This window comes from Carassius carassius, chromosome 44 (genome assembly GCF_963082965.1).
Source record: "Carassius carassius chromosome 44, fCarCar2.1, whole genome shotgun sequence".
Lineage (NCBI taxonomy): Eukaryota > Metazoa > Chordata > Actinopteri > Cypriniformes > Cyprinidae > Carassius > Carassius carassius.
Genome location: NC_081798.1, coordinates 3,648,001 through 3,674,567, shown reverse-complemented (window position 1 = coordinate 3,674,567; position 26,567 = coordinate 3,648,001). Strand labels below are relative to the sequence as shown.

Below are 26,567 nucleotides of genomic sequence, written 5' to 3'. Positions count from 1 at the left end.
ATAACAAATATTTGCCAAAGGGCTAAGAAAATGAACTTAATTCAAAGGGAAAACATGTTTTCATTCCCCGTTAACAGATATTTGTTTTTGTTTTAAGCATGAACTCACTTTTTGTGTTCAGTTTCTTAGAAAACAAGACTTTTTGTATTAATTCTGCATATTAAGTAAATGTATTCAAATTCTAATTAATATTGATTTAAGGATGTTTGTATTGGAAAACAAGACAAAAATACTGAGCATGCTACTAATTTTTTTTGCAGTGCATGCAACATTTAATGCAATATCTTTATGAAATGCAGACTTTCTGTTGTTTTTAATGCTTTATTTTTGATTGCAATCAATAAGGCATGATATATTTCACAAAGTATCCACATGCATGTTAGGTGTCAGACAACCTTTTATGCGTAAATTAAAATAAAAAAATAAAAAAAACTGTATGTGTTGCCTTTGTTTCATGTTGTATTTCATCTGAATACCTAAAAGAAATAAAAATGGGGCAAATACATAATTTTTTCCACTAATCTAGTCTATTATTAACAACTGTTCGACATATATTTAAGACATATATCACCAGGTCAAGAAACATGAACTCAATTTGAGGCCATGCCTAATAAAATCCGAAAAATCCATCCCATCTGATAATCCAGTGGCAGACAGACAGCCAGCGAGCAGGAGATGGGACGGGAGGAGAATGGAGTGATTCTGACATCTCTATTTGGTTTTGAACCATTTGAGTGTTCTCTAAACCCTCGTTTCTTTCAGAGTGCTCTTGTCTTTAGGTCAGATGGGATTAAGAGATTAGATGAGCAGTAGTTAATTGCCAGTGCTGAGTAATTAACACAGGGGTCAACAAACCTGACCTCTTCTACATGACACTATGACTTTTGAACTAATCACTCGATGTCTGGGGAGTAACTAAAACATAACTTTCAGTCGTGTGAAAGTTATTCAACTGATTTCAAAACATTCTTGCTTTTCCATTTACTTTTTCCAACTAAGTGGTTTCACGTGATAAAACTCTATATTGTGGTTCTTGAAGTCAAGTGGTATTTGCATGCAACAGCTGAGGACTTTTATAAACGTTGTTTGGCTTTTTTTTCTTAAGGTTTCTTCATGATGTTTGACATGCTGAATATGAAAAACAAAATTATGTTTTGTGTATCATTAAAGGTTATCATGAAAATGAATGATAAAAAACAGCTGATCTGTTATTACTCATGCATAAAAAAATGGCATAATACTCAGTAAACAACAGTTTATCAAACAGTTTACAAAAGTGAGTCATACAAAATTCAGTGTACGTTGCACAATTTTTGTCTGTTATGACTAGTCCCATGATGTTCTGGAATATTCCAGAAAGCACTAGAATATTACAGAATGTTTTAGAAACTTTTAAAAAAACACAAATGCAAAATTAATACAAATAATTATCTGCACTAAACCAATGCTTCATTATTAATGCTATAAATTCTAAAATTGACGCTTTACATAAAAATAAATAGCACAATAATAATTAGCACCACAAAAAACTCTCTTTTAAAAATCAGTTTTTAAAGACTTTTTAATGTTGACTTTTTAATCAAGGCTGTATTCATTTGATAAAAAATACAGAAGAAAAGTAGCTATATTGTGAAATATTATTACATAAAAAAATGGATTTTGATTTAAATATTTTGTAAAAATGTATTCCTGTGATGCATGTATTCAGTGTCACATGATCCTTCAGACATTATTCTAACATGCTGATTTGCTGATCAAGAAAAATGTATTATCTTATCATTATCAATGTTGAAAATATGCTTAGTATTATATAGTAAAAAAAAACAGCTGTGCTTGTAATCTGCTTAATATTTTTGTCTGTGGAACTACTTTCAGAATTCTTTGATGAACAAAATCTCAGACCCCAAATTTTTTAATGTTCGTGTGTACAGGGTAGAAAAACAGATTGTGAGTGAAGTGGCAGAGAGAAAAAAAAAAAAGTGTACTACCCAAGCTGTCCAAAGAATGGACACACTAAATATTTCAATTGAAGTCATAAGCCAATAGTTTAATAAGCTAGGATTGCCATGTCAAGTTGTTTGACAGATTGCTTGCACTGTTTAATGAGGTTGAACCCAATTTATCGGCAGGACACTGCATCTTGCTGTAATATTCTCTTCTGTAAATGTTATAAATATTCAAAGTAATATGTTTCCATTATGCAAAATAGCACAACTTAACGGCAAGTGAGCAATTAAATGTCAAAGCCTTCACATATTTCAAATGAACACTCACTGAAGCCACTAACCTGGCAAAAAGCTTGGCAAATCCAGTAATTACTTTACTCAACCTGGCAGCTTGTAATCAAAACATTGTTTCCTGGCAGACTTATAAAAGTCTGCCAAGGGCACCTAAGTCGTGGTATCTCCACCCTCAATACCACGACTTAGGTGCCCTTGAGCAAGGCATCTAACCCCCAGCTGCTCCCCGGGCGCCGCAGCATAAATGGCTGCCCACTGCTCCGGGTGTGTGCTCACAGTGTGTGTGTGTGTGTTCACTGCTCTGTGTGTGTGCATTTCGGATGGGTTAAATGCAGAGCACAAATTCTGAGTATGGGTCACCATACTTGGCTGAATGTCACTTCACTCACACTTTTTTTAAAAAACCCTGGGCACTTATTCCCAGGCATTTTCAAACAGTCAAGGTCTTTTCAGAGTGTATAGAGCAATATGCATCAGAAACTCCTTGTAACAAGTCTTATCAAACAACCAGGGCCAGCTGAATCTGCTGGAGTAACTTTTGCCATAGAACAATCTCATTAACTTATTACAGGTAAAATCCCCATGGAGCACCCTGAGATAGGTGCCTTGCTCAAGGGCACAACAGTGAGCCGCATGGCTCGTTTCTTGCAGGTATCGAACGAGCAGCCCTTTCAATTTCCTCCCGCGTCTTAAAGACGTCAACATTCCACCCTCAAAAAAGCAAAGTCAAGAAAAAAGGTTAAATTAAAAAATCTTGCATTACTTGTATCTTTGTCTAGGTCTAGGGATTGAACAATATCATAGAGGTAGCAATATCATTTATGTTGTTAATGATAAGTTCTGGACATTTTTCCTCAATCTTTATAGCTGATCACAAAGCAGAAATAAACAACGAGTCAGTGCATGTGGCTAATATGTCTGCATGTTCTGCGTGTGTCTCTGTAAACAAATTGTATTGTTTTATCTACTATAAAAAAAAACCAAACACGCATGATGCTAACAATGTTTTCACCATCTGGTGTTTCAATATGAGACATGAACACACACCATTTCATTTGAGAAAAAAAAAACTAACAAACATACACTGAAGCTCATAGATCTTCAAGACAAACAGCGAAAATAAGAGTTCAGTTTAACTTGAAGAAAATATGACAGAAATATATTACTTTTATGTACTTCTCAATATAATATTACGATTATTTTTAAGAAATATCAAACAACCAAGATATTTTTACATCCAATTTATACAGTTTTTTGTTGCGCAGCATCAGCAAAAAAAGTTTTGTTGTTACATCATTTTGATGGTTACTTTGTGTTAAATATTAAATCAAAGAATACAGAAAAAATAAAGACTGAAAACTGAATTTTGTGGAAAGTAAAACAAAATTCACAGAACCCAAAATTAAAAGACATCTACTAGGCAAGAGTTTAATTGCAAGCAAACAAGTTACACTGACATTCATTCTCAAGGTCTAAAAACATGTGGAAGGCATTTCCCCAATAATGGTAAATGGATATTGATTAGGGCTGCACGATGTGTCGTTTAAGCATCGATATCGCGATGTACGAATCCACGATAGTCACATCGCAGGATGTTTGATGTAGGCTGTCGTATTTGATCCGTTATTCATTAACTGTACGGGCCAGTTGCTCCCCAGCCCTTGACGAATGTGATTCGCGGATTAATTGCACAGCTTAACCATCATAGAGTGAAAGTTTATCATGTTTATCGAACACATTATGTATGCGTTTTTAAGTCCTGTCAGTTTAACAGGGCAGAGAGAGAGAGAGAGAGAGAGAAAAAGAGAAAGAGCGCGAGAGAGAGTGCGAGAGAAAGCGCGCGCGAGAGAGAGAGAGCGCGAGAGAGAGACACAGAGAGAGAGAGAGAGAGAGAGACAGAGAGAGAGAGACAGAGAGAGAGAGAGAGACAGAGAGAGAGAGAGAGCGCGAGAGAGAGAGAGCGCGAGAGACAGAGAGAGAGCGCGTGTGCGAGAGAGCCCCGGCCGCATGCTCATCATCTTCAAACAACACGAGCGCTGTCTTGCTCTCTCTCCCTCGCGCATATTAATCAATTGACACGATGGTGTCGATGTGTAAATCATTTAAAATGAGAATGTAAGTGTGCTCAACCTATTTTTGTTTGTAAGAAAAAATTAGATTAGATTTAATATTTCAATATATATCGCAGAAAAATAAAATATCGCAATGTCATTTTTTCCCAATATCGCGCATCCCTAATATTGATAAATACTGATATTGTACGATACAGAAAGCAATATCATGATAATCACGATAGTCACATCGCAGGATGTTTGATGTAGGCTGTCGTATTTGATCCGTTATTCATTAACTGTACGGGCCAGTTGCTCCCCAGCCCTTGACGAATGTGATTCGCGGATTAATTGCACAGCTTAACCATCATAGAGTGAAAGTTTATCATGTTTATCGAACACATTATGTATGCGTTTTTAAGTCCTGTCAGTTTAACAGGGCAGAGAGAGAGAGAGAGAGAGAGAAAAAGAGAAAGAGCGCGAGAGAGAGTGCGAGAGAAAGCGCGCGCGAGAGAGAGAGAGAGCGCGAGAGAGAGACACAGAGAGAGAGAGAGAGAGAGAGACAGAGAGAGAGAGACAGAGAGAGAGAGAGAGACAGAGAGAGAGAGAGAGCGCGAGAGAGAGAGAGCGCGAGAGACAGAGAGAGAGCGCGTGTGCGAGAGAGCCCCGGCCGCATGCTCATCATCTTCAAACAACACGAGCGCTGTCTTGCTCTCTCTCCCTCGCGCATATTAATCAATTGACACGATGGTGTCGATGTGTAAATCATTTAAAATGAGAATGTAAGTGTGCTCAACCTATTTTTGTTTGTAAGAAAAAATTAGATTAGATTTAATATTTCAATATATATCGCAGAAAAATAAAATATCGCAATGTCATTTTTTCCCAATATCGCGCATCCCTAATATTGATAAATACTGATATTGTACGATACAGAAAGCAATATCATGATAATATTTTTGTACATATGGCTGAGCCCTATCTTGGTCTATTTCTGAGCTTCATTAAGAGGGACTTAATATTAGGCTGTACATAAAGTAAACTGAAGAATTATGCCCTTCAGCCTTCTGAACACAAAATGTCTGTAAATGACACTTCAGTTCTGGACATTTTGGCTGAGGCGTTTGTTTGGGTCGCTCTCTTTTTGCTCTGTCATTTGACAGGCTGCCCGCTGGCTTTAATGAAGACAGATAAAAGGAGGAGTGGGGGTATCAGCTGCGTCTGGGGATGAGGCGTGAAACTGAGTTTAATTGCCTCCATGATCAAGAGCCTTGAGCAGAGATTCGTTGCCCCATGTCCAGCTACAGCGAGTACACAGGACCCACTTTGCTCGGAGATGCATCTCCTTGTGAAGATAAGAGACAAGCTTGCACCCTGTCCTGGTTGTCAACAGACCCAGGAGAGTGGATTTCTGTCACAAACTCAAATAAAGAGGGTCATGATGTGCAAGACTGAAAGAAATGCAATTTATGGCCAAATGCAACAGAAATACTAGAAATGAAACGTTTCTAACATTATTAACACTTCTTGTTTTTACACTTAAATTTCAGGTTTACTGAAAAAGTGGTAGCATCTAAATCAGTGTTTCAAATTCATACAGTAAAAGAGATAATTCAGGTTTTCCAATAAATGGTGACATTTTGGTTCGAGTAAAATAGGTTTGACCTATGTGTGTGTGAATATATATATTCATACAGATAGAAAGATAGATGACAATTGATTTGACCTTAACTTTTTATCAATATTATGACTTCAGATTATTTATTTAATAATCAGTTCTTAAATACTGGTTTTACCCATAAATTATCTATATCTATGATATCCATGATCTAGAAATGGTGGTATCTAAAACAGTATTTCAAATTCATACACATTAGTAGAGATAGATGATAAACAATTTGAATTTTCTTTTGTTCAATATTACGACTTTCCTGCGTAACTTTTAATCTGTTCTTGAATGCTGGGTTTATCCAAAAATCGTGCCACTGAAAACGGCATTTCAAATTCAACAGTAAGTTTCATTTCAAAAGTTGGACAAGTATCTGATTAGTAGACCATCTTGGCCCATCCCATAGCAGGGATTTACATAAACTGCCCAAAACCTTTGAACCACCATGAGATCATTTATTTCCCAGAAAAATTATTTTTAACAACACAAAATTCTTGGAATGAGGGAGTCAGTCTGACACATAACGCACTGGTTATTCATTAAAACCTTTAAACCTCTCAGAGCGGTTTAATTACAGCAGGTATTTGATCAAAGGCCCTCAAAGTCAACAGGGTAATTTAGCCTGCATCAATCTGAGAACATATGAACAAAATCTGCTTCAACCCCACAGCCCCGCTCACTCATTCGCCCTCTTCTTCTCACCCTCCCTTTCTAGAAATATAAATAATGAACTAGAGGCTAGGGGTTATCACAATAATTTGGTGCTAATTTGTTCAATTCAAGAGCCCTCAATGGCCTTCAAAAAGCTCTTGCCTGCTTAAAGAGACCTGCCATCTGTAGTCCTTTAACCCTCATTGACAACCGGGGCAACAATGGCGAGAACTAAAACCAATTAATCAGCTCGATTTTTCAGATCGCAATAACGTTTTCCCTTCATCTCCACATTTGACAAATTACTTTCCAGCAAGAGATTTTTTTTTCTTTAACAAAATAATCAAATAAAGAAAAGCATAGAGCATGAAGCAGTTGTGTAGAGAAACAGCTCAGTAGCAATACTGGAAATAACATAACGTGCTAAGGACAAATGGCCGTGCAACGCAATCTGGCTATGTGAGTTTCTCTAGAGTCTGCTGGAATGAAATTAATGGAAAAATACTTTCATCCTCCCGCCTGTAACCCAGGACGACCAAAGCTCATCTGTATGTTGAAAGAGTGAAGCGAGCTAATTAGTGATTTCACCTCACGGGAGAAAAATGAGAGAGAATTCAGTAGTCCGTCAGAATTGCCAAGGTCTTAACACTGACTCATTCAAAGGCTGAAGGATATTTGGAGTGCTGAAGGAGCGTTATTAATACAGTATCAGGAATACAGATTCACAGCTTTTCAGCTGCTATAGTTACAAATTTTATTCAAAGTAAAATATAAGAAAATAAAGAAATAGCATCTGCAACCCACAATAAACCAAACTGAACAGCAGGACTTTTTTTTTTACATAATTATATACCCATGTACATTATTATTATTATTTAGTATTATGTATTAGTATTATTTTATTAGTATTATTTTTAATATTACTATTATAGTAATTATTATTTTAGCAGCTGTTTTGCCAGTTCCCAAGTTTTGGGGTCTTCATATCTTCAATATAGCATCAGTACAAAGCTTAATAAAATGATGTTCATTTTCTGTCCATATTAATATAAAAATATAATACAAACCTATATTGGATAGATTTATATGGCATTGACTTATTAAATAAAGCCAAAATACCTATTTGGCATTAACCACATATAACCTGAAAAGAAAAGTCCTCTCAGAGGAAAAAGATTGTTTTTTATTTGGAAGAAATAATGTGCACTGGTGAATTGTGCACAATAATACCAGGTCCAAGCAATAGAAAGCTAACAGGGCCAAATAGTGACTTCCTGCTGACTTTAAAATTGCTTAAATTGGTTACTAAAGTGTCCTAGATATTCCATTTTCCATTTTTTGCACAGTGTCCATAATTGACAAGGAAAAGAAAGAAAAAAAATAACCCAGGGAACCCAGAAAGGAACATGAGGTGTTTTGTGTTCCTTGGAGGGTGAACTACTGTCAAACCCCAGTGGCGCTGACAGAATGTATTCATGGCTCAGAACCAAAACAGAGCACGCTGTGTCACTATCGCTGCAGAATCTCATCATCCCTGCACTACTGCCAGCCGGTCACAGCCGAAGCACGAGAGATCAGACACCTGAACTGAAAAAGATGCAGTTGTCCAATGGCACGTCAATTTGGAGTAGACTGGTCGAGCTGCCAGAGAGCAAGAAAGAGTCAGCGAGCTTCGCTGAGCACTGAAGGATGCTGGGATGGTTGAGAGGTGATTGGACATAGAGCAGATCTAGCCTGTAGACAAGGGAATCATGCAGAGAGAAAGAGAGAGTGTTTGATGCTTACCCTTGTGGTTGATGGACCATATGCACTGCTTGCTCTGAACGTCCCACATCCTGACAGTCTCGTCGTTGGAGCCGGACAGCAGGAGGGTCCCGTCCATAGACACGGACAGACATGTCACCAGATTTCTGTCCAGGAGGAGAGAGAATGTTAGTGGAGAGAGCAGGTTCAGATCTATTTACAGGTTTATCTGCTCTACAAACCAACAAGTCTGCCTACATAATACGGTTTACTGTGTATTAAAAAATAAAAAAAATCATGGTGTGGGACTTAGCAGACATGCACCAGACATGTTGTGCTCATGCTCAGTTATGTGTATATATATATATATTTTTTTTTTTTTTTTTTTTTTTAGTGGAAAGAGCTAAATTTTTATCAAGATTCTTTGAAAAAATAAACATTTATTTGAAATGACAATCTTCTGTAAACTAAACATCTTTACAGTCTTTGTTAATGTAAACTTGCTAAATAAAATTATTTTATTAATTAAAATAATACATGTATGCAATATTTTTATTCATAAAAAAATCTAAATATATCTAAATATAAATGTGTGTGTGTACACTATTCTAAAAATATCTATTATATATTTTCAATATTATCTAATAAATCTAAATCAATTTTGTATTTTTAATTCATAAAATTAAAAATGTCCTTCATTAAAATTATATATATATATATATATATATATATATAAACATACATTAATAGAAAACTATTTATAAAATATCTATTAGATTTTTCCAAGATTCACTGATAAATAGAAAGTTCAAAAGAAATTATATGAATGAGCTATTTATATATTATTTATTTGAAATGTTCAAAGCCATATTAAGCTGTCATAAAAATGAACATGTATTTGTTAGAGTATGATGCCAAAATGACAGCCTTTCTGCCACCAGCATCGGCCATTCTGCGTTTCTCGCTGTGTGTAAATTGAAAACACCAGCGCAAATGGAGGCTGTGATTACATCTCCTGCCTGCACCGCTTCACAGGAGGAGCTTCTGCACAAAGCACAGAAACAAGGAGTTTAATCCAAAATGAGTTCACTCCAGAGCAGAAGCCAGAAACTTTCACCTTTTCTTCCTTTCACTGTCTGATCTTTGGGCTCCGGCACAAAAACGCATGTCTTTTCCTGAATTAATAACCGAGGACTGACACATGGGTCACAAAAAAAGCACAGACAACCTCACCTGTGTCCTTTGAACACCTGATTGCCGTCGCTGTCCGTCTGGAAGGTTTTATCCCGGCTTAAACTCTGCCAAGCAAGAAAGAAAGACAGAAAGAGCAAAGAAGAAAAATTATTACAATGTGAAGAAAACTGTCCAAATGCTACACGTGGGTCAACAATAACTACAGCCTGCTGGCTTGGGGTGAGAGTTTGGGGTCTTGTTGATCATGTACATGTTTTTATGCCAACTAGGGCAGCTGAAAAAAATCCTTACAGTTGATCACCGGCTACAGCAAATTAGCTTACAGTCCTGGTACACACAGCCTCCATTAGGTAGCATGGGTTTTAGCCCCGACTGTCTCCTAAACGGTCTGATCGATTGACTTAATGGCATTAATTAAGGAAAAGGCTGTAGGAGAAGTCCGGTGGCCTGGACTGGACCACTGCTGACTCAAATCATTACATCACCTCTTTAAAGCCTGGCAATAAGGAGCATCTATAATACATGACAGGAAGAGTTAAAGCCAGCAGGAGATCTCCAGAAGGAAACGCACGTCTTTCATGTTCAGATTTGCACATTAATACGGACCGACATCGCACTGGTCCCGAAATAGTTTTGAGAGACCTCGTTATAATTCAAACAATAGAGCTGTTCAAGTTTATAGTCGTGAAACCCAGAAGAGAATTGGCAATTTCCAGCTATGAGTTCCTTCTGGAATATCTAATGGGGTTTTAGAATGGCTCTTTTTGATTTAAGATTAAAGGGAGGTCTGTGGTTAAAATTACTTGAAAAGACTGTTCAAAAAGCCAGTTTAAACATGCTAGACAAACACTGTACAGAGATTCATGTGAAACCACTCTGTGCATTAAAGCGTAATAAAGAGCTGCTACAGCTACCACAAGGAAGGCATGTTCGTGAGAATCATTGTCTCTTATGCTCACCAAGACTGTATTTACTGAATTAAAAATACAGTTAAAACAGTAATATTATGAAAAATGCAAAACACAAAAAAAAATCATAGAAAAACTAATTTATTCCTATAATGCGCAGCTGAATATTCAGCATCATTACTACAGTCTTCAGTGTCACATGATCCTTCAGAACTCATTCTAATATGCTGATTTGCTGCTTAATTATTATCCGTTATTAATGGTTCTCAGATATTAATAGTGGTTCTTATTATTAACAGTTGTGCTGCTTAATATATTTTTGGATATTTTTTGGAACAAACTGAGCCCCCACATAGTGGTATGAATTAATAAATAATTTGCAAAATTGTTTAATTTGTAGCCACAATTTATTAATTTGTTCCCTCATTTTAGTTAAATCGTAACTTAACTAAAACAATAATTTGATATTAAATTGATTAGTATTATTATCAATTCAATTTCATATTTTCAAATAAAATAATAAATAGTGTGATCATACTATTATTTTTAAATAAAAAGTGAGTATTAAACAAAAAAATCTACTATTTTATAATACTCAATGCTAATAATTCAATTTAAAGTTAAATTAAGTGAAACCGCTACATTAAAGTGTTTGTATAGAGCAGGGCTATTCAGAACTAAGTTACACAGATGTCTTTCTGAGTCAGAAAGCCTTGACAGGATTAGATTTGAAAAACCTTCAGCAGTTACACACTTCTCGGCTCTGTATTCTTCTCTTTGCGTCTTTTTCTTTTTTCTTTCTGTCTTTAGAGCAAGCAGGGAGTTGCTTTCCTGTCAGAAAGTCTTTTTCTATCTAAATATGACAAAATCAACCCTCGTTCATCACTGACAAAACAATCCGAACAACAAGGGGAAAGAAACAGAGCTGAGGAAGCACTTTCAACAGGGTGAAGAGGTCAATGAAAAAACTGGACTGAGAAGAGAAGCTTAGCAGAAGCGTTTAAGGTCACAACTGCATAATAAACAATCATTTTTGACATGAAATCTAACCACTGAACACCATAAAGACACATTATCTAGTCCCGAGAGGAATATTCTTTTGTATTCCACTCATTTTACCAGCAAGGTATTGTATTTTGTCCAAAGGGAAAATTCTGAACCAATCAGAATGCAAAGATCGAGGCCGATGTTTTGGAAAGAAGTCAGGACGCCTCGTTCCAAGCATCCTCACATTTCTTACATCCCACCAATTAATCATCCTGTGAAATCAACTTTAAGACAGTAGACCGAAAGTGTTAAGTGTAAAAACCAGCCTTAGACGTCAAAGAGATATGAGTCTATCAATGAATAGCCTTTGAACATCTTGAAAGGTTTTAGAAACATGAAAAAATAAATAAATCAGGAAACCCTACAGACTAATAAGGCTGGCTGAGATTTCAGACGCAAGCAGAATGAAAAACCGAGAGGCTGAGAAAAAGCACATCAGCACCAGCTAATTAATGCCCTGATTAATGTTCAAGAATGATGATGAACGCATCTGGACAGATTGGGAATCGCATACAGTTTCACCTCTGTTTAAAGGTGTTTAGAAACACATGCTGTCTCTCTCACACATACACACGGAATTAAAAAATGCACTCAGACAAACAAAAAGAAGAAAGAAATCTTCAATCGGAAAACACTGTCTCAAGAAGAAACATGTTTATTCATAAAGAATTCTGCCTCTAGCATCTCCTGTTAAGTTTGCAGTTTCTCAATAGGAGCTCAGGAATACTTTATGATATGGTGAGAGCTATAAGACAAATCATATTAAGTGCTGACCAGAAAATGCTGGTTCTTCCAAACGTTTCTTCCTTCTATCATCGAGTTTTTCAACAATTAAGGATCAGAAAGCCATTTCAGACAGCTTGCTCTTTCAAGCTTCAATAATATTGGCCTTCATTAATAACAGATTACTAAGATGCCATTAAAATCATTATTATAGGCCTATACCATTTTTATGTTGTTTCTACATTGATTCAGAGATTTAATGTGAAACCATTACAGTATAAATGTGTTATATTAATATGCAAATAATCTTTTTTTTTTTTTTTTATTATTTAAAAAAATTCCGGAATGACAGCACTAATGAAAATATATTTCAAAAGTTAATAAATGTGAAAATGGTATGAAAATGCAAAAACTGTGGCTGATATGACATATTTAACTGTGCATGCTAATTTCTGTTTAGCTTAGTAATTCTCAAAATGAATATCCATTTTCCACGCAGATAAATTTTCTCTCTTTTGTTATTTGATTAACATGAATGACAGACAGCAGGAATATTAGACTGCTGTCACTTTAAGAGCTGCCCGGATCTATTATACTGTTACAAGTTTTGTTTCTCAGCAGTTTGCTTTCACTTAAGACATAGCAAAATACAAGACAAGGCATTTTGACAAATACAAGTTTGTGTATTTAACCTATATGAGCACCTCTAAGTCAGCGCACACATACAGTATAACGAAATGAGTCCTCTTTTACTGCTGAAATTGTGTTTCAACCATAGACTGTATAAAAACATGGACGTAGTGTCCGTGACGTCACCCGTAGTCTCCTGAAGCGTGTTTTTGAAGCCTAAAGTGTGTAGAGCGGGCCGTCGCCATTTTGGCAGCGCGTCACCGCGCGACTCTGCCGGACAATCAAAAATGGGCAAAAAGACAGGAGCTAGTTGCTGAAGCCACACCCACCTAGCACGACGGCAGTCAGCAGCGGCAATCTCCCTGTCACTCAAGTGGCTACGCCCTTAATTATGCAGAACTTTAAGTCTTAATATAATTTAAATGGATGAGTTATAAAAAATTCACCCCCCTCACAGTTGTCATGAAGAGCAAAGTTAGCTATTTAGACCAAAATCATTTTTTGAACCCGGCTGTAAACATGTTTTTTCCTGCTGTAAAGTTGGGCATTTTAACATGGGGAGTCTATGGAACTGACTCCCTTTTGCAGCCAGCCTCAAGCAGCCAGTCGATGAATTGCAGTTTTAGTCACTTCCTTATTGGCCTCACGAGAGAGAGCTGGAGGTTGGCGCTCGGTTTTAACTAGCGGTGTTCGATATATATCGTCTGCGATAATATCGTAATTGATGTTTTAACAATGTGCAATTTGACATTATGTTGTTGTTTTTTTTGCAAAAACCAAACAAGCCATACGTACAGAGGGCATGCATGCATACATTACATGATGAAGTCTAGACTAGTGCGTGTGCGCATTTAGAGTGTGTTCTTTCACTGCATGACTCAATCACAAATTCAAGAAAATTTCATATGAAGAGTGTTGTTATTTGTCCAAATTTGACCATGATTACAAATGTGATATTGATTTTTTTACAATAGTTCAATAAACAAGAAGTTAATTGAGAGACTTACATTTTAGACCATATATTTCCTGTTTTTGATCTCTGATTTGGTTCAATCGCAATGACTCACTTATTTACAGTGACTTGCTGCCACCAACTGGCGGTTCAACATTTTATGATTAATAGTTCAAAACATTATTTATGCATTTGTAATTGCAGGTTAAAGCTGCAGTCCATAACTTTTGGTACTTTAGCGGTTATAAACAGAACTGCGTGGGTCTTGCGGGAGAACATTGTAGCCGGAGCTACTTCTCTGTTTATGTCTTTGTCGAATCAAGCAGGTATTGGGCTACTCCACAGCAGCACCTACCCAAACCAGTCTAAACAGTCAGAATATAAACACTTATTATAGGTTTACCGTAGTGATTCAGGACAAGCCAAATGCATTCATGTCCTGCATTAAACAGTGAGTAAACAGATTTAAATCCCACTTCAGATGCAGCTTCTGCGTTTCCTCTGCATTGCAATGATTAATTTTGTTGATACTGATCTCATTTGCTTAGTTACAGCCCAAATGTCTTATTATTCTAATTCAGTGATTAAAATGTAAGAATTTGACTTTAAATTTGACTCAAAAGATAATGGACACTTTTAGGAAAAAACGGCTTTATAAAGGTTAAAATTGCGCATAAAATGTAAAAATCTATATAAACTTATTGGGCTATCTAACCACCACACTAAATATAAAGCATGTCAAAAACTTTAGGAGTCAGCTGTCCAACACTGTTCAACTGAAAACTTTTTCTTTGTGTGTGTGTCTTAAGGGTCATCGCCCACCCATAGCATGAACATTCCTGCTAAAAATCTCCCACAAAAGGTTTGTAACAAAAAGAGGATGAGTAAATACATTATCGGAGATCTCCTCAAAATATAAGAATTATAACAAACCACAAAATTTCCAATACCAATGTTCTCCGTAAACAGATGTTTCTGATGGCAGAGCCTCATATCTTCTCAAATCCAAAGGCACCTGCTGGGGGATAACCTACTTCCAATGATCCAGGAAAACTACACAGGCTTTAAGTGAAGCTGACAATGGCCATGACCCCTGCATACGTTTCATCTGAAATTCCCTTTGAGAGAAGTGTAAAGGTGAAGCGAGGTGAGAATGTGAGGAAACACATTCATTTCACATTCATTTTTGCCTTCCAGCACTGAGAGATTTCTCTAAGATGCCCTGACCTGGACTGAAACAGACAGCTCACCAGAAAAATAAAAAAATAACCACTCACTTCAGTTCTCAGCAGTGCTGAGGAGACATGTGACGGATCAGGACAGAGGATCACAAAGATCAGCATATAAACGTTTCACACCAGAAGTTTACTCTGAGAACTATGTGAAAGAAAAGAAATGAAGATTTGACAGAAAATGGCTTGACACTATTTACATCTAATCGCTGCCAAGCAGGAGTCCAGTTAAAGTGACTGTAAACTTCTCCGTCTAATGCAGTGAAGATAAGACAGGGTGCATTATTGCTTATGAAACCACAAGAGGCTGCTTGTCCATATGCTGTTGGCCAATTAAACATCTCATAAACAACTTCACAATGGTGACAAAGTCTGTTGTAAAGGTCTCATCGGACCTGAATAAATGCCACTGATCAGGAAATGCCGGCGTCTAAAGTGCTTACCGTGCTGCAGAGAGACACCTGAAAAATATTGCCATCACTGCCTCCGCAGAATAGGAAATACTCGCAGGGGTCAAAGGTCACTGACATGATGCCAACGTCGAAGAGGACAGACAGGAGCATCTCCCCAGAGGAAAGTTCCCAGACCTGTGACATGAGGAGAGAGAATAAGGATGGTCAACGAAAAAATAACCTCCAAGATGACAACAACGGTCTTTTAATAATCAAGTTTGAAACATATGCCAAGTTCTTAGTTGGTTTATTCTGTTCTCATAGGTTTGGTTTTAAAACAGTTAAGCATTTTCAAGAAATACAATATTCTGCCTATAAGAATACATAAAATTAACGTATAAATCATAATCTGTATTTTTTAGGTCTGTTGCATTAGATCTTTCAATGAATCAGGTGATTTACACATTCATCATAGACAGGGTTTCTGCAGGCTTTATGAAGATTTAAGACATTTTAAAACCTTTTAAGACCAAGCAAAGAAAATGTAAAGAATAAATCTCAATTTTTTTTTTTTTTTATTCATTGTTTATTAATTAATTTTATTTGTAGATTTAACATTTGTAGATGATGTAACTTAAAGCAACAGAGTTGTAACAATTCTAAATACCATTCAGTGTATTTACATTTTCATAATCCATTTAATATATATACACTACCGTTAAAAGGTTTGGCATCAGTTTGATTTTAAATGTAAATTTTAAAATGAAAACAGCATTTATTCAAAATGGAAATCTTGTGTTACAATATACACTACTGTTTAAAAGTTTGGGGTCGGTTCATTTTTTTCTTTCTTTTTTTTTAATGTAATGAATACTATTTTTCAGCAAGGATGTGCTAAATGGATAAAACATTTAGCACAGTTGCCAAATATATGTATATATGTATATATAGCAGCACAACTGTTTCAAATATTAATAAGAAATCAGCATATCAGAATGATTTCTGAAGGATCATGTGACACTGAAGACGGGAGTAATGATGCTGGAAATTCAGCTTTGATCACAGAAATAAATGATATTTTAAAGCATAATAAAACAGAAAACCATTATTAGAAATTTAAATAATATTTGATTTCATGAGCACAAGAGACTCCATTAAAAATCTTACTGATCGCAAACTTTTGAACGGTAATATACATATATACATATATATATATATATATATATATATATATATATATATATATATATATATATATATATATATATATATAAATAAAACAAATACATATTACACATTAATAAATAAATCTGTACACATGGCTGTTGACTATCGTACTCTAAACAGGACTCTGTACCTCTACTTAAAGATGTTTAGATATTAGCATTGGAAAACAAAACAAAATACTAAGATTTTTTTTTTCATAGTGCATGCAATATTTAATGCCTTGACTTAGTGAATTTAGCACTTTCTGCTCTGATTTAAGACATTTTAAGGCCTTAATTTGTTAAAGCGTGGATTAAGATTTTGTTTAAGACCTGCTGAAATCCTGCATAGAAGTGGTGTTATCAAGAAATGGTTTTAATAAACTAATGTGTGGAACAAAAAAAAAATCGTTAGATTCTTTGACATTTGCATTGATTAAACTAGAAATGAATAATGACACAAAGAGAGGCAGACAGAAAAGAATGAAGAGACAGATAAGAGTGAACACAAAAAGACAAAGACTTCTCAGTAATCGTTACTCGGTCTAGGTCAGGACTGTAATTCCCTCAGGATGATAAAATCCACAAAGACTGCCGTCTCTCCAGCATCTACACATTCCTGTTCCAGCTTCCAGCTTAATGGTAGCACTTTTGCCAAAAAGTCTGATGGGCTCTCATTGGTACAGGGGTAATGCAGTGTTATCGTCTCAGAGAAAGAGCTGAAATGGACATTAGACAGCTCAGAAGCTCAGATTTGGAAAGCTCTAGTTCTCTGCAGTGACTTTGCTGAGCCAACAACACAAAGTTTCAGTCCAAGTGAAAGGTCTATTCTTGCAGAGCTTGTAAGGAGAGAACAACCATTATTCTCAAATGTACAGCTGCTTTTTAAAAGATCTTCAATCAAAGGAGGTATAAAGTTGAAGTGGAAGTTTTTTTACTTCGTGAGCAAGAACATACTGCGTGATGTGTGATTAACAGAGGAGCTCCGCCGCCCTTCCCTGCATGAGTCCAGCACAATTGATGCCCCATCATAAAGAAGACAAACCGACTGTAAAATAATTTGGCTGAAAAGGATCAATGCCCATGACCCAGTCATAAAATGTCAAGAGTGAAAGGAAACTGCCCATTACCAATGCCACTTTTACTGAATTAGAAAAGACATGCAGAACAGAAACCATATAATTTAATCATTTAATAATTTATGCACTTTTTTAGGAAAAACATGGAGACATCTAGAGTGGCTCATTTTCTGATAATAAAAAAAAATGTTTTATAAATCTATCATAATAAAAACAATAATATAACAAAAACAACAACAACCTTATAATAACAACGTTATTATATTAAATGTTCAGAAGAATGTTATGACTTCAAATATATATCTACACTTATATATTTACTAGGGCTGTAGCTATTGAATATTTTAGTAATCGAGTATTCTACCAAAAATTCCATCAATTAATCGAGTAATCAGATAAAAAACACTTTTGCTTAATTAAAGTGCAATATTAATTATGCAATAGAAAATACGACTCCTGGGTCTCTTAAAATGAACAACTAAGTTCCCTTTTTTAGGAAATTTTTATTTTTTATTTTTTAAATGCATAGAATGCAATGCATACATAGAAAAATAAACATTTAATTATTACCCATTGTTTCTCTGTCTGTATTTGTATTGTGAACAATGACAAAGTTGAAAGATGAATTAAGTGCATTTAAGTGCCATTCGGTTGGAGTTTTAAATAAAGCATTTTCTGAGATGCACATTAAAGATTAAACACATAAAACATTAATTTAATTTATCTTTTAATTATTGAAAATCAAGCAAACTTTTTGGTAAACAAAGGTGATTTACTATTAAAAATAAAACATGGAAGAACTGTTGTGTGATTAAACCTTAAAAAAAAAAAAATAATAATGTTTGATTTTTTTTTTTTTGTAAAGTAGGCTATGTACATTCTGCTGAACAATAGTAATACATATCTGGCAAATACTTGTCTAAAACAGGACTTTTATTTTGACGGGTTGACCTACCTTTACAGTTCTGTGTATGTGGTGTGACGCTAGTTTTACTCAAATCAAACTGTCAAATGCTCATGAAGTGACTGTCAGAGCAGTTCTGGAGTTCATGTGTTCACGTCCTTAGGCCATCCTTAAAAATATTCTTGTTTGCCGTAACCCGACCGACCCTGTCAATTTAGCACCGACTCAATTATTTATTTATTTTTTGCTTTTAGTCCGACCGACTTGCCGATTGTAAATTTGCATTAAGACGACCAATTATTTTTCACTCTTCAAACAACTAATATAAACGCAATAAAATACTATTAATTATATTTAAGTAAGTATTGTAAATATATAAATTGCCTTGGCCTACATACAAATGAAGGCTATCTTCTTTAATTAAAAAAAAACCCTTGACATCATCTGTGTTTACACGGATGTCACACTGTGGCCTGTGCGTACGCTTCGTCTCATACTCTCACTCACTGTCAGAGTCAACGGCTCGTGCTTGGTAATGATGGCTGCGGCTGCAGTTAAATAAATGTTCGCGGTCACTGTTCAAAGTCATACGGGTTCGGGCACCATAATACATCTAAAAAAAAAACTAATTAAAACAGCTCGACACCGCTTTAACTTGGCAAAAAGTTCTGGAAAAACTGTGCCCAGATCTTTTCCCATCCCTTCTCCTCTCTAGTCTAAAACCCTGACCGTGTCGACTGTCACTTTATGTTCGAAAATCTATTGCACGAATCAAGCACGAATCAACCAACACAAGTTTCGAAAACAAAAATAAGAAAATGATTTTAATGACCTTTTATTGGAGCGAGTCCAGTTTTTTTTTTTTTTTTTTGAACAGGCGTCACACAGCAACTGCAGCTTCGGACAAACACGCATAACAGCAAATAATACTTCTGCACAATGTTTCTCTTTTTACAACAGAAATGTGAATTCAGCCGGTATTCAGTCTCATACAGTTTCGGGCTTGAATCGCATAGGACTGTCAAAATTGCTGAAAAAACTAAATTCGAATTTTAAATGCATAATTTCAGTTAGGGTGAAGAAAAGCTTTTTGCTTCTCTTCTGAGGCTCAAGATAGCGCATCAAGCAAAATATTACTGCATGTTTATTCAAAGCATTAGAATACATGACTGTGAAAAAAACATAATATTTGAAATGATGTTTATGAACCAATTATTATTAATTAAGTTGCTTAAAGAACTATAAACAAAACAGCATCATGTATGAATGCATTGTTAAATAAATAAAAAGGGCGGAAAACCAGTCACACAGGATAATTTTTTTTTCATTTAAAAACATGAGATGCGCGAAATATGCGTTCTGTGTGAACGGCTTGGTTTCAGTTTTGATTTAAACAAGATCTTCTCCACATTGATTTTTTTCTTTTTAAGTGTCTTCAACTGGATAGGCTAACATAACCTTATAATGCAATGACACATATATTGTCATCGAATCTCGTGCGCGTACACGAGGTGAAAGATGAAAAAGCAGATACTGCGTGTCGAGCTCGTCCGCCTTTGAAAGTTGGGTAGACACAGCTGTGCGCGCGGCGAGATGGAATGGAACACGTACCGGGGTCATAAGGCAGCTTCCTTAATGCACACCTTTTCATATGCGCATTCGAATGTGGATTTTTATTTTAAATTCGACGAATATTCGAAAAAATATTTTTTTGATAGCCTAAGAAAATCGCCTATGCGATTTTTTTGTTGTTGTTGAAATGTAATCGTAAACACAAGCCATGTTGAAGCCTGCAGTAAATGTTTTGCATTATGGCAGTCCACTCTGCTTATTGTTTTTCGAAAATGTTGCACTCCTGTTTGTCATTTTGCACGTAACTTCACGCCAATAAATCATCAGAAATATTGGTCTTTACCAATATATTGAATCTTTACATTCCTCCTGCCTGTTGTCCGTGGATTTACCTGTATTTGGTGTTATTTGCCGTATAAAACTTTAGACATGCAAAATCGATTTTACAATCGATTCAATGAACACTCGTCACTCAAATCAAACAGGATTTTTTTCACAAAAGTGACAACCCAAGAAAGCAAAGTAAACGTTCTCTCATTTGTAGGTTGCATTGATACGTAGCGGTGGATGCAAGTAAAACAGTACCTCATTTTTTTCTCAACTGAAATTCATGCAATAAACATGTTTTTGACAAAGATTTAAATTTGTTTGTGGTCTATATAGCCTGCATCAAAATTAGGTTTGCAATGATGCGCCCGAAGGCACGGGTTGAAGGCCCAGTCAGTGACGTCACGATATGCTAATTTGTTTAAATTCATACCGGCGTCATCACCATCACAAAAATTTACTTTTTTTTTACATTGAAACTTGAAAAAAAAAATATATAGACCGACCCTTTAAAAAAAAAAAAAATTACTGTTACTGCAAACCAAAATATTTTTAAGGATGGCCTTATTTAGTGAGACAGCAGACGCTGAAATCACCGCGGGCGTCACGCACGCTTCAGTGTGTGTGCTAAGCAAGACGCGCTTCTGCTCCATTCATTAACAGAAACACGCAGAACATGCAGGATTCATATTTAAACATATTTAAAGTTCTGGCTTAATATTTAGAGATATTAGTCCATATCGTGATTTGATGTAAGTGCAATGAAAAAAATTTTATTAATTCATTCAAAATTTGGAAAATTCCGTGCTATTCTGCGTTAAACAGTAAAATCCGTTTTTATGACTGGATTCCGCGATTCCCTCCACGTTTTCTGCATCGCGGAAATCACAGGGCCCTAGTTGTGGTATGCCAGCTCTATTTTGCAATGGATACACGCCACGACGTTCTCTTTACGTTTGCCCGCACCCTCAAATCAAAACACTGCTGACTCCTTGCAGTATGCGATTTCGGACGCAGCACTTGCATCTCCTTCCGCTTTGTGGGTGACGTAAACGCGTTGTCACATTAAAACAATCATTGCGAAAGAACCTGACATGAGATTTTAAATAAATTAAAAGAGGCTTCGAGGCAGAGAAATTTGCCTCGATCATTTTTTGTAATTGAGTTATTCGAGTTACTCGAGGAATCGTTTCAGCCCTAATATTTACAATTATTTTAATAATTTTAAATACATCAATTAGAAATTATAAACAGGAAATAGTTTATGAATTTAAATGAATGTTAGGTTTACGCAATATTTACTCAAAACTCATTTTTCATTAACAATTAATTTTTTTTTGGTAAGTGAAGTAGAGCCGAATGAAACAAAATATAACTAAGATGACAAACTACGGCAACTTAGTCAACTTTAAATGCTCAATTCAAAAAATGATAACTGAAATAACAATAAAGCTATTCAGAAATATAAAAAAACTAATAAAACTGACAAAAGCAAATACAAAAATGCACTGTAATCATAGTTATTTATTTATATTTTTTCATTATATTTTATTATATGATATTGGTTTGAGACAGAGTATTTTATTTAGTGGAGAACTTTGCAGCAGTATTTTATTTCTTATTCTTTTTTTATTTTATATATATTTTATTAAAAAGTATATAAAAAAAAGTGTAAACAAACTGTAAAAAAAAAAGTTTATAGTAATAAACAATATATACATATATACATATACATATATACATATACATATATACATATACATATATACATATATACACATATACACATATACACATATACATATATATATACATATATATATATGTGTATATGTGTATATATGTGTATATGTGTATATATGTGTATATATGTATATATGTATATATATATGTATATATGTATATATATATATATATATATATATATATATATATATATATATATATATATATATATATATATATATATATATATATATATATATATATATATAAAGCCAATTTAAGATATTAATAAACACTGCATAATACTAAATTAACAATGTAACAAGGCTGGAGATGAAAAATATACAAATTTGGTCATAATTTACTCACCCTCATGTCTTTCCAAAACCTGTTTGAGTTTCTTTCTTCTGCCGAACACAAAATAATATATTTTGAAGAATATAGCTGGAAGCTGGCGGTAGCCATTGACCATAGTATTTTTTTTCCCATAGTATGGAAGTCAATGGCTACCGTCAACTCTTTGGTTAACAACATTCTTCTTTTGTGTTAAACAGAAGAATGAAACTCATTTTTGAATAAACCATCCCTTTAATTTGCCAACTGGAATAGTTTCTAAATGGTCAAAAATCCACTAATTAATACACCCGGCCAGTATATCAGTCATAATTCAAATAACCCTCATAAGAAACCACAGATATAAGAGCTTTTTTCTAAACATGTAGACTAGAGCAAAGGTCATGGGATGTTCAACCAAATGAATTGACCATTTCATAAATCAGGCTGTCCAATGCACTGGTCAAAAGTCAGGCGGTGCATCTGTGTGGGCTAGTTTGTCAATCCATGTCAGACATTTATAACCATCATTAAACACCCAAAAGCGATCGGTCTGCAGTTTGATACAGAGACACCTCTGCATCCCTCTTGCACTAACAAGCCCATGTCTTTGTGCAATGTGACCTCCCAGAATCTCCTCACGACAACGACAAACAAAATAATTAATCTACGATGACTGACGGGCCGTAATCCACCGTAGCCGATGCTATTGAGCTCAAATGACTAATGAACAACAGTGAGACAGATTAAACATCAGAATGATCAACTTGATTGATGGCAATCTGATGGCGACCACTTTGTCTAAATGGGACAGAGCACAAACGGGGAGGGAGTGCCTGGATTCAACAAATATCAGAGAGAAAAAAAAAACTTTAGTTTAATGGTAGCTTGAGATGAAGCTTTAAAGTACATATTCAGCCTTTGATAGGTGACATCTGTGCTTCTCCACCACCGAAAGCACCACTTTCCACTGGCTTAAAGAGAGTTTAATTAAAAAGCGCCTAAGAGACACACACAAACAAACAAGAAACTCATTTACTGGTTGATACATTCAAAAACTGGCCTTTAAATTCTGTCAAGACTGCATTTTCAATGCCAGTTTTCCAAAATTTTTCACATAGCTTATTCATTTCACATACCCTTAGGCTATATTTCTCTCTCTCTCTCTCTCTCTCTCTCTCTATATATATATATATATATATATATATATATATATATATGCAATATACTGCATGATTCAAACCACTATCCATTATATTGAAGATGAACTCCATTCAAGGCCAACAGAATTCAGTTTTTCGGACCTCATATAAACCTATATGAAATTCATAAACTGACTCTTTTCAAATGAAGAAAGGAAGCCAGGGCGGGATTCAGACGTTTGGCTAGAAAGCAAAAAAACTTTGACATTAAACCTGATGAAAAAGCTTCACCCCATCTCTTTCTTTCAGTAGATAAGATACATTATCTAGTGATTTCAGGTTGTTGTACAAAATCGACAATAAAGAGGTGAAGAAGGATTAAATTATAAGGACTAAATTATTTAGCATCATTTTCAAATTTGGTTTTCAATTTTAGTGTAGTTAAAAACAATTTTTTTATTTCAGCTTTATAAATAATTATTTATTTATTTATTTTTCTGTTAATGATAAAAACAATGATGGACAGATTGGCGTACTAACAGCTAAGCGTACAAAGACTAATGAAAGCTAAGTTGGTAACAAGACCACTTCAAGTGCAAATCTCAAAATCAAATGAAGGACTATTGCATTTGAACGCATTCCAAAGAGATTTTGGCTGCATTTCAATCTAATTTAAAAGGGATCTTCTGGACTCTTTGGTACAGCTAACAGAAAGGTTTCCCTGTCATTCACAGGCCAGTAAAGTGGCAGATGGGAAGGGCTGAATGCAGATGATAAAGTTTAAGTCCTCTCAGCACCTTGCTGCCTTGAGTTGTCTTTGAAATGCTCATTTCACACTTATTCTCATCCCGCATGCAATTGTACAACACTGCAGTTTTAAAACAATGTTGCATGGGTTCATAATGGCAATTAAATTAGAAAGACCAGGTAAATATTAGGGGTGTAACAGTACACAAACCTAATGGTTCAGTTCATACTTCGGTTTTGACGTCATGGTTCGGTATGGTTTCGGTACAGCAAGGGGAAAAAACGAAATATAAAATTGCTTTTCTTTTATTAAACAGTGGTTTACTGAACAAAGCACTTTCTTTAAATAAATTCAATTATAATTAATTTTCTTAGGGATAAAAATCTACCTCTGTTTAGGCTCTAAACTATAGGGAGCCCTTTTACATTAATACAAGGTTACACTTAACAACAAAGCCCGATTTTAAATTTAATTTCCATTTATTTTTGATATAATAATCAACACTCGACCCAAAAAAATCATCTGCAAACATGAAAATTGCACGTAATGCAGTTTTTTAAAATAACTTCTAAACTATACGATTTTTATTTGTTGCTGAAATATATTAATTTACACAGTGGCTGTCACAACCTGTTTCATTACAGATTTATTTAAACATTAAATAATTCAAATGTGGTAAAAAAGTAAAGTAAATTATAATGCATATTTAGTCTACTATTTCGCAAAATGCTCTTCTGTAGACTTAATTTCTCTAGCAAACTAAGGAGCTTGACTACTGATGACTTTCCTGCCTAAGGTAAATTAAATGCTACATGACATTAGTTTTAATGTCTTTCCGTAGTTGAAACACAGATTAAGCGATTACATGAGGCATAAGATGTCCATTCATGTTTATTTCACGTTAAACTAGTAGTAAATAGGAAGGGATGATCACACTCACTCACGCTCTATAATATATACATATTATAATTCTATATTTTTAAATACAGAAAATTATAACAGAAAAGACCAAATTAAGTGGTTTTTTGCTTCAACTGAATTTATAAGTGACTTCGGGGTGCACATAAGTGGTCCGCAGGTCTGCATGCGCGACCAAAAAAAATAATGCGTTATATAAATATGTTCTGACAGCGCATTTGCGTACCGACATGGTTGACAGCTGTTAATGCACAATTACTATTTTAGATCACAAACTGTACTATATACGTTTTATTTTCAACCTGAAAGCATAAATCTAGGCTATGCCTACCATTTCAAAGCACAATACAAACTGTGACATTCATCCACTGATGCTCTTTAATCAGGAGCGCTAAATCCGGAAGTGCGTATACTTACTTGCCGACAACCCGCCAAAAAATAAAAGCCTGCTGATTTTAAGTTTGAATATGATGAAAACGCTTTTGTTTATTTATATTTAGACGCTTTTTTCCAAAGCAACTTAAAATTGGGGAATACATAAAGCGAATCTTCTTAAAGAGGCAAACAAACAAAGTAGTGGTAAATATTAGCATTTCATTTTTAAGTTAATTTACTATAAAATAAATGCATTTGTATTTAATACTAGGACTGCTTTTTATTTTTAATAATATTAAATCACACACTATTATTTAGTTTATTTACTATCATTTAATTTTTTTTTTTTAAAAACTAAATAAATAAAGTGCAATAATATTATAACTATTGTTAATTCCTTTGTTATAGTTGCATTTAATGGGTCACGCTATATGCAGTGTGAGGACCAAACGAAATCTCCAGGTTCTCTTATGAGAACCAGGCTGAAAAAATTATGTGCACACCTGACTATAAGATAAATATCACTTTTGAAATCTGCTTTACAAATCAGTATTCTCAATCCAATTTAAAGCATCCTTTCTTAATAAAAATCAATTTCTTGATCAAAACGGAAAAAATTATCTTCTCTATGCCAAAAAAAACAATGCAAAAAAAAAAACTTTGGATCCCATGAACCTGTGACCGCACATCAGTTGAATTCTATATTAATGTACCAAGATGTTTGGCAACTGCTGACAGTCTACAATTAGACTAATGAACTATACTTCTTGGCAGAAGAAATGTTTATTATGATTTATTATTTATAAA

General features: G+C 34.8%; 1 protein-coding gene across 1 annotated transcript in view; it reads right to left on the bottom strand.

Moving 5' to 3' along the window:
* wdr18 (WD repeat domain 18) overlaps positions 1-26,567 on the bottom strand; it is a 60,902-nt gene that overhangs the window by 17,152 nt on the left and 17,183 nt on the right. Inside the window, exons 5-7 of the mRNA XM_059537676.1 lie at positions 15,484-15,627; positions 9,588-9,652; positions 8,397-8,521 (exon numbers count right to left, since the gene is read on the bottom strand). Of these exons, the coding sequence (XP_059393659.1) occupies positions 8,397-8,521; positions 9,588-9,652; positions 15,484-15,627 (334 nt within the window). The remainder of the gene's footprint in view (positions 1-8,396; positions 8,522-9,587; positions 9,653-15,483; positions 15,628-26,567) is intronic.